This window comes from Macadamia integrifolia, chromosome 8, assembly GCF_013358625.1.
Source record: "Macadamia integrifolia cultivar HAES 741 chromosome 8, SCU_Mint_v3, whole genome shotgun sequence".
NCBI lineage: Eukaryota > Viridiplantae > Streptophyta > Magnoliopsida > Proteales > Proteaceae > Macadamia > Macadamia integrifolia.
The window spans coordinates 5,953,736-5,963,380 of NC_056564.1; the positions used below are offsets into that span (position 1 = coordinate 5,953,736).

A 9,645-nucleotide genomic window follows, 5' to 3' on the forward strand; every position below is an offset into this window, starting at 1 on the left:
CCCCCCCCCCCCCCCAATCTCACATAGGAAGGGCTTCCTCTGAGGCCCAAATACCTGCCACATACCAGCTCAGATGGGACCATACTTTTTGAATAAGTAGGCCTTATGGTCCCCTGTTCACTTGTCAAATTTCATCCCAAAACGAGTTTTCCAAAGTGGAAAATAGAGCTTTGAATGTCCAGCACCAGTACTTGTGCGTGGACATATATGGAGATGCATGCCAATACACTGCGGGGTGGGCTGGGGTGGGGGGGGGGATTGATTGAATTAGGCTCTGAAATTTTACAGGTGACTAATCCAGACCATGTTCTTTTTAGCCAATGGTCAGAATAGTCACATCATAACCCATCAACATGGCACAATGAGCGTCGCCGCATGGGAAGCTCTTCCTCCATGGGCCATGTAAAAGCCATTTATGATGCCGAGACTTTTGAATTTTCTATGTCTATAAGAAATTTCCTCAATTTTTAGTTAATTTGACTTTTTTCTGTTTTATTTTCATGTTTATGTGCTTCTAAATTTGTGGGGGAAAAGGATAACCGTGTAGGAAATTTTTTTTCATTATGACTTCCTGGCTGTTTGATTTCCATTTTCATAGAAAGGGAAAATTGGTGATTTAATATTATTTTACAGATGGCACAATCATTTAAATCCGATGATAAGAAAAGATGCTTGGACCTTGGAGGAGGAACTCGCACTTATGAATGCTCACCGGACACATGGGAATAAATGGGCTGAAATAGCTAAAGTCTTACCTGGAAGGTATCAGTTCTAGTTTGATTTAATGTTTCCAAGAATGAAAATATATAGTACCTATTAAGGCTCTATTTGTTAGAATGATATGAATGGAAATTTCCAAGTGAAGAAACTGATAAATTTTCTCTATTTGTTAGAAATGATATGAATGGAAATTTCCAAGTGAAGTAAAGTGATAAATTTTCTTTTCATTTTACTTCCAACCATGGTTTAAAATATCGGTATTGGTCTCCGCCAATATTGATACCGATACGGATTGGCCTGTGTCAGATGGTTTTGGCCCCATTTTCTTAAAAAGTGGGTTTTTGGATAATTTTGTTCTTACTGTAGGCCATTGCGCTGATACGGTATCGGCCAAGTAATCGGCATTGATATGGATCGGCCGATAGCATAACCATATTTGAAACCATGCGTTCCAACCAAACGTCCCATTTAAAACTTCCCCCCCCCTCCCCCCTTTTTTTTGTAATTTCATTTTGTTGAGACTGACGCTAATCCCTATCGGGATTAGCGCTAGTTCCTTAGATCGATAGGGTCAATTCTGTCCTATCGGCCTAGTAGTTTTAGTTAGGGTTACTTCTTTATGTCTTGGGGGTATTCTTGTATTTTCATTCTTATGAAATTATATTAAGGTTAGGAAAAACCTGCGATCAAACCATTTTGGTAAGATCGCAGGTCTCTTCTCATCTTTTGGGGAGTCTCCTTCAGTTGTACTTCTCTCTTCTCTCTTCTCTTCTTTCTTTTTCTTTTGGTTTGATTACAAGGTATCTAAGATTGTAACATGGTATCAGAGCCTCTGTAATCAAATCAAGCTTTTCAAAATCCTCGTTGCTGATCTCGGTTTTGCGCTGAAATCTTCTGGTGTGCAGCCACCTATTGCTGCATCTACTATGGATTAAATCACATGGAGTGATTTATTTGGTGTATGGATCATGCTCTATTGGTGCTATGCTGAAGATTTGAAGAACTTGAACTGCAGCCATCTTCTTCCCTTTTGTTATCGAACCCGGGTCTCTTGGGTGAAGCCAGATATCTAGTCCTATGGTTTAGGTAGGTTTGCTATTTTTCTTGGTAGTTTTTGGGTGAAAGCCAGATATCGGACTCTATTTGTCTACTTTATTTTTGGGTAAATTATTTTCGGGTGAAGTTTTTTGGGTGGAAGCCAGATATCCGCGACTCTATTTGTCTACTTTATTTTTGGTTCTCATGGCTGAGACCAAGTCTACTACCTTTGTGACTATTGCATCTGCCTCGGATAATGTCAATGTCCAAATTACTTCTATTAAGCTAAAGGGAAGCTCGAATTACCTACTTTGGGTTTAATCTGTGAAGGTTTATGTTATGGCCAAGGATAAACTTAAGTATACTACTTCTGATTCTCCTTCATCATCTGACAAGGTTTATGATGAATGGATGAAAGAGAATGATTTGATTTTATTTCAGTTGTGGAATAGTGTGGAACCAGCTGTTGCTACCAATGTCATGTTTCACTCTACTGCAAAGGGAGTATGGGACGATTTGAAGGAAACTTACTCTCAAGAAAAGAACATGACCCGTATTTATGATATTTGTGAGAAGATGTTCCAGTTTTTCCAGTCTGACAGATCTCTTTCAGAGTATTATAGTACTTTCAGGGGAATGGTTGAAGAACTTAATGTTTTCCAGCCCTTGACCACAGACATTGACAAATTGAAGGCTCAACGGAAAGAATTTTTCGTTTCCAAATTTTTGGCTGGTTTGAATAATGATTTGAAGGCAACGAAGGGCCATTTACTTGCAGGCGATACTGTTCCTACTCTGAATGACACTTATTCGCGACTGCAACGTATCACTTCATCAACTAAATCTGATCAGTCTTCCAAAGATAATTCTGCCTTCTTTACCAACCGTGGACGTGGTCGCGGTCGCGGTCATGGGGGGTCGTGGATCGGCTGGTCGAGGTTTTGATAGTGCACTTATTGCGGGAAGCTCAACCATACTATAGAGACTCGCTGGGAAAAGCATGGCAAGCCAGAGTGGGAAACCCAGTTAGCCAATCATGCAATGTCAGATGATGGTACTAACACAGTGTCAGATGATGGTATTGACACAGTGTCTTCCGTTGATGCTAAACCAAAACCTTCTTCAAGAGATTCATCTACCAGTCTGTGCGATGACATCAATCATTTGCTCCAGTGCTTGCATACTCTCGAGGCATCCTCTAATACATCTAATGGTGGGTCTACATCTGCTATCACCTTAGCTCATGCAGGTACCTCAGCCCTTCTTACCACTACCTCTACCCCCTGGATCATTGATTCATGTGCTTCTGCCCATATGACTTGTAAGTCATCACTTTTTAAAACCTTTTCTTCTAGTACTAGTTCTACATTTGTTATTCTTGCCAACGGTGCTTCTACACCGGTTCTTGGTCATGGTACTATATCACCCACATCCTCACTGAATTTATCTTCTGTGTTATATGTTCCACAATTCCCATTAAGTCTTCTTTCTGTGAGCCAGTTAACTAGCTCATTAAATTGCTCAGTAACCTTCTTTCCCTCTTACTATGTTTTTCAAGATCTTCACACGAGGAAGACGATTGGTGGAGGGCATGAAAAAGATGGTTTATATTATCTCAACTGTGGTTCTCTTACTTCTTCTGCTGCTGCTGCTGCTGCTGCTGCTACTACTATTGGAGATGTGACTCCTTTCCAATGGCACTGTCGTTTAGGACATTTATCTTTAGCTAGGTTAAAACTTTTATTTCCTAGTTTTAAGTCTGTGATTAGGTTAGAATGTGAGGCCTATGAGTTGGGAAAACATCACCGTGTGTCTTTCCCATCTCGCTCTATGTCTCGTAGTTCGTCTTTATTTTTCTTAGTCCATTTTGATGTATAGGGTCCTTGCAAAGTTAGTAATAGATTTGGTTTTTATTATTTTGTGACTTTTGTGGATGATCATTCTCGCCTTACATAGCTTTACATGTCAAAAGACAGATCTAAATTTTTATGTGTTTCAGCAATTTTATAATGAAATAAAAACTCAGTTTGACATTTTGATTAAGATTTTTCATTCTGATAATACTTTAGAATATGCTCAAACTGATATTTCTGATTTTTGTGCCAACCGTGGGATGATACACCAAACTAGTTGCGCCTATACTCCACAGCAAAATGGGGTAGCAGAGTGTAAGAACCGGCATCTACTCGAGGTAGCTCATGCTATTATGATTCATATGCATGTTTCTAAACATTTTTGGTGTGATGGGGTTTTAACTGCATGTCACTTGATTATTCGCATGCCATCTTCAGTGCTTTCAGATAGGTCCCCTTTTTCTGTTATGTTCCCTACTTTGCCAAGTTTTCCTGTTCCTCCCTGAGTCTTTGGTTGTGTGTGTTTTGTCCATAATTTGGATATGCAAGTAGATAAACTGTCTCCTAGGTCTACTAAGTGCATTTTTTTGGGTTATTCATGTACTCAGAAAGGGTATAAGTGCTATAACCGATGTGACCTTCTTTGAAGGCACATCATTCTTTTCTCCTCAGGTGTCCCAGTCTGGTATGGAGTGGACTTCTCCATCTCCTCCACCCATTCCATCTCTCATACCCTTCCCTGATGTGCCCAGTGCCAGTGACTCACCTCATCTATAGGTTTATCAGCGCCAGAAGAAGGTTGGACAGCCGAGTGGAGAAACCAATACTCCAGATGATTCACTTCCTCCATTGCCGCCTTTCTCTGATGAAGAACCTCCTCCTTCTCCGCTTGATGACTTACCAATTGCTCAAAGGAAAGGCACACGTTTTTGTACTAAAAAATCTATGGTTGTGTATCCTATTGATAACTTTGTTTCCTTGTCTCATCTTCCTTCTCCCATCCATGGTCTTACCTTGTCACTTTCTACTAACCCTATTCCCCGCACCCATAATGATGCCCTAACTATTCCTGGATGGAAAGCTGCCATGGATGTAGAAATGGATGCTCTCTTAAGTCGTGGTACTTGGAGTCTGGTAGATTTACCTCCTGGTAAGGATTTGGTAAAGTGTCGTTGGGTGTACACTGTTAAGTATCACTCTGATGGCTCTGTTGAGCTGTTGAAAGCCTGTCTGGTTGCCAAGGGGTATACTCAGATATATGGAGTTGATTATTTTGAGACCTCTCCCTAGTTGTTAGACTGAACTCTGTTCGTCTACTTATTTCTCTTGCTGTCAACTTTGATTGGCCCTTGTTTCAGTTAGACATCAAGAATTCCTTCTTGTATGGTGATCTCCAAGAAGAAGTATATATGGAGCAACCTCCTAGTTATGTTGCTCAGGGGGAGAATAAAGGTCGTGTGTGTCGCTTACACAAGGCTATCTATAGACTTAAACAGTCCCCTTGGGCATGTTTTGACAAGTTCAATGCTACCATAGTTACTTGTGGATTTTCTCAGCGTTATTCTGATAATTCTGTCTTTGATCGTCGCAGAGGTGATAAACTAGTTGTCTTGGTAGTTTATGTTGATGATATTATACTTACTGGTAATGATGAGGCAGGAATTTCTGAAGTGAAAGCTTCTCTTTAGCAACACTTTCAGACCAAGCACTTGGATCAACTTCATTATTTTCTTGGGATTGAGGTGATCCGATGCAAGAAAGGGATCAGTTTATCTTAAAGGAAATGCGTGCTGGACCTTTTGTCTGATACTGATATGCTTGCTTCCAGACCTGTTGATATCCCTATGGATCCTGACTAGAAGTTTGGGTTTGATGATAGTGAACCTCTCTAGGATGCATCAATACAGGAGTTTGATCGGCAAGTTGATATATCTTACTGTGACACGTCCGGACATCTCCTATGTTGTTGGAGTACTCAGTCAGTTCATGCAGTCTCCTTAGAAAGCTCATTGGGACGTTGTTATCCATGTTCTTGGCTACCTGAGGGGGGCTCTTGGAAAGGGGCTGTTTTATCGTCCCAATCGTCATATAGAACTAGTTGGTTATTCTGATGTTGATTGGGCCGGTTCTGCTAGTGATAGAAGATCTACTACGGGCTATTATACATTTGTTGGAGGTAATTTGGTTACTTAGCGTAGTAAGAAGCAGACTACCATTGCCCGATCCAGTGCAGAAGCAGAATACAGAGCTATGGCTCATACCACTGCTGAGTTGATGTGGCTACGGTCTTTACTCTTGGAGTTGGGATTTCCCGTGACTGAGCCTATGAAGATGTATTGTGACAACCAAGTTGCGGTGTACGTTGCTAGCAACCCCGTCTTCCACGAGAGGGCCAAACATATAGAGGTAGACTGCAATTTTGTTCGTGATGCTGTTCGGAAGAAGCTGATTGAGACCCCTTTTGTTCCTTCGTCAGATCAGTTGGCCGATATGTTCACTAAGTCTCTGTTTGCTCCTAGTTTTCGTAATAGTTGTACCAAGCTGAGCATGGGTAATGTGTATGCTCTAGCTTGAGGGGGAGTGTTGAGACTGACGCTAATCCTTGGACCGATAGGGTCAATGCTGTCCTATTGGCCCAGTACTTTTAGTTAGGGTTATTTCTTTATGTCTTGGGGGTATTCTTGTATTTCCATTCTTATGAAAGAATATTAAGGTTAGGAAAACCTGCGATCAAACCATTCTGGTAAGATCGCAGGTTTCTTCTTATCTTTTGGGGAGTCTCCTTCAGTTGTACCTCTCTCTTCTCTCTTCTCTTCTTTCTTTCTTTTTCTTTTTCTTTTGGTTTGGTTACAAGGTATCTAGGATTGTAACACATTTCACCTATGAACATATTATTTGACTTCATTTCTGACAGAATAAGGTTTTGTGGACCATAAATATGATCAACCGTCAGAACAGCTACATGCTGCGCAAATGATCAGTGTCATTAGAAAATGTTTATTCCTGGTGATGCATATTCTGTTGGCCTCCCTTGGAGATTTACCCTGTAACTGAGTTCAATATGATCATCAGAATCATTAATCTACCTTTTCTTGAACCATCAAGAAAGTGTGGCTAAGTTGTAAAAAATTTCATGAATTAAATTGGTTACTATCACATGATTGTCTTGGCTTTTCTGGGTTAGTGTTGATTCTTGAATTTGTCCACCCATAAATACTGAGGATGACTATAGTGGGCAAATAAAGAAACTCAGTAAACTACATATATGTCTTCGGATCAAATGACTATTTAACACCACCATCAATTGGTGGATCTTTTTCCCTACCATTGCACAGTTGCATGCTAGGTCCATGGGTTTCTTTACCAAAATATGTATTCTTATGTTACTCTCTGAAATTTCTTATGTTACCATTGCACAGTTGGATGATTGTTGTTTCCCAGGTTTCTTCTTTACTTACTATTTCACGACACTAGTTTATTTCTCTGTGAATTTTCTCATTGACGTATGTTTATTAGTTGGATGGATGTATTTATTGGTTTGGGCTTTGTTTAGGTGGCTTCCATGCCTTGAGTGCTTTTAGTTTTTTGTTCAACATACATAGCTTCACCTTGTATCTTGAATTAACAACCAGGTTTTGTCACCCAGGACTGATAACTCCATAAAGAATCATTGGAACAGTTCCTTAAAGAAGAAGCTAGATTTTTATTTGGCCACTGGAGAACTCCCACCAGTTCCTAAAACTGGACTGCAAAACGGTACCAAAGATGTATCAAAACCAGCAGTTAAAGGGAAGTCCTTTGTTTCTTCCAGTAAAGGAGTGGACTTAATTGCTCAAGTTTCCTCAGGAGTTGCAGAGTTGTGTAAATTGGATGAAGGCTCCAAGGATCAGTTGGAATCACCAAGCCCACCAGTCCTAGACACAGATGCTTCAGCATGTTTACCTTCGTATAGGCATACTAATTCTGATGATGCTGAATGTGATCCACTAGCATCAAAATTGGATAATAGCTGTAGTCAATCTGATTCAACACCCAAGGGTGACAGCAATGATGAAATTGACCGAGACAACGAGGTTGCTGGAACACTGTCACAGTGTGGTGTTCCAACTTTTGGTTCCTTGTACTATGAGCCACCACATCTAGAAAACTGTGGTATTCCTTTGGATTCTGATTTCTCTAACACGTATTACTCCATGTACCAGTCATATAACTCTAGCCCCACTATGTCACCTATCAGTTTCTTCACTCCACCTTGTGTGAAGAGTTCTTTTTCAGGCGGACAAAGCCCAGAATCCATACTGAAGAATGCTGCTAAGAGCTTCCCAAACACTCCCTCTATCTTAAGGAGGAGAAAGAGGGAAGCACATGTTGCACCATCCCCTGAGAAAATTGTGGAAACAGATGAAATAAAGGCCAAGGATAGATTAAGTGCACCAGAAGAAAAAGAAAGTACCAGAAACAGTCTGAAATGGACAAGATCTATAAGTGGAAATTTGTGTGAGAGTCCTTCATGTCATGGTGATGGCAGTGTTGGACAGTACTATGAGAAGGCTTTTAATGCTTCTCCTCCTTATCGTTTGAGATCAAAACGTACTGCAGTATTCAAGTCTGTGGAAAAACAACTTGAGTTCACTTTAAATGAAGAGAAGTTTGAAGGTGATACTAAATCTGGGAATCTGGCTATTAAAGGGACTCCTTATGCTACTGAGGACTGTTTACATGCAACAAAGATGGGGGTCACCTAGTAACATAAAGTGTAAGGTTATTCTGGAACTAGGTAATTCTTTTTAGTGCATTGATGAACTCTTGGTGCACAATCCTTCCATGTAATGTTTGTTAATGTTACCTCTTTTGCATTTTCTTTCTCCTTGTAATCAAGTCAGAAGTAAATTCAAGATCTTGGTGACTTGGACCACGACCTGATTGTAACATGCCATAAAAGTAAATTGACTGCAGCCATGCTTATGGTGTTCACAATTTGCTCTTTGTTTTATATATAATCTTTTTGAGTTTGTTTACCCTCATGCTTTCTGTGTATGGATATGGATACTTTATCATATTCACATTTTAATTACATATATAAATAAAAATACTTCAGTCAGGATGTATATGCATTTTTACCGGCCTCCATAACAGTACAAATGCTACATGCATGCATGGAGTTTGTGCAGCATATGTATTTATGTTCATTGGTTGATTATTATGTAACCTAACTTGGAGGGCAGATTATGGTAATTTAAGAAATTTATACCCCTTGCAACATGGTGCATACTTTTGGTTTCATGTTTTGGATTGGAAACCATTTTGAGATATTGATCTTTAATTTTTTCCTTCAGAATGATACCAGTAGAAGGTTTAAAGTGTCAGTTGAGGCTTCATCAACACATCTCAATGCTGAGTCAAAATAAATGCATGTCAACTTGATGTTTTCTTTTTATTCTGTTAGATATTATGCTAGTTATTTCTGATATTTAAGTAAGCAAGTTTATGATGCCTAATATAATGTGAATCTAATCTGTCTCTTTTCACTAGTGGTGATTTGGTGGGGTTAAGTTAATCTTGAAGTTGGAGGCTGAAGAGCTTTGGCCGTAGAATTGAGACCTCTAAAGTCCTCAAAACCAAAAAACGGGGTTATATCATTGAGAAGGCAGTCTCCTATCTTGTTCTCGGATGTTAGTGTTAAGGAAGCCTCTTTCCTTAGTGTCATCATTACTTTTGTTTTATTAAGTTTTTCGTGCATTTCTTGCCAACCAAATATAAGATGAAAATTTACATTGAAAATAAAGATCCTTTTAGAACAGATTTCTTTTCCATTGCCCATTATTTTGATACTTGGGCATCATCTAATAAAATCTTGACTACTACTGAGCAGAGGTTTGTCATCTTCATGACATAAAAAGATGATTTCTCAAATCTATGAACAGTGGCTAGAAGTATTAACGGGTCTATAAATAATAGCAGTATTCTTCAACTTACTGAGACTTTACTTGAAAGGGCTTTCTTCTTGACAATTAATGCTTTTAGAGCCAATGAT

General features: G+C 39.5%; 1 protein-coding gene across 1 annotated transcript in view; it reads left to right on the top strand.

Moving 5' to 3' along the window:
• The window catches only part of LOC122087560 (transcription factor MYB3R-3-like), a 15,232-nt gene extending 6,600 nt beyond the window's left edge, over positions 1-8,632 (top strand). The window contains exons 7-8 of the mRNA XM_042656728.1: positions 634-762; positions 7,258-8,632. Coding sequence (XP_042512662.1) covers positions 634-762; positions 7,258-8,356 — 1,228 coding nt within the window. The 3' untranslated portion in view covers positions 8,357-8,632. The remainder of the gene's footprint in view (positions 1-633; positions 763-7,257) is intronic.
• The last annotated feature ends 1,013 nt before the right edge of the window (positions 8,633-9,645 follow it).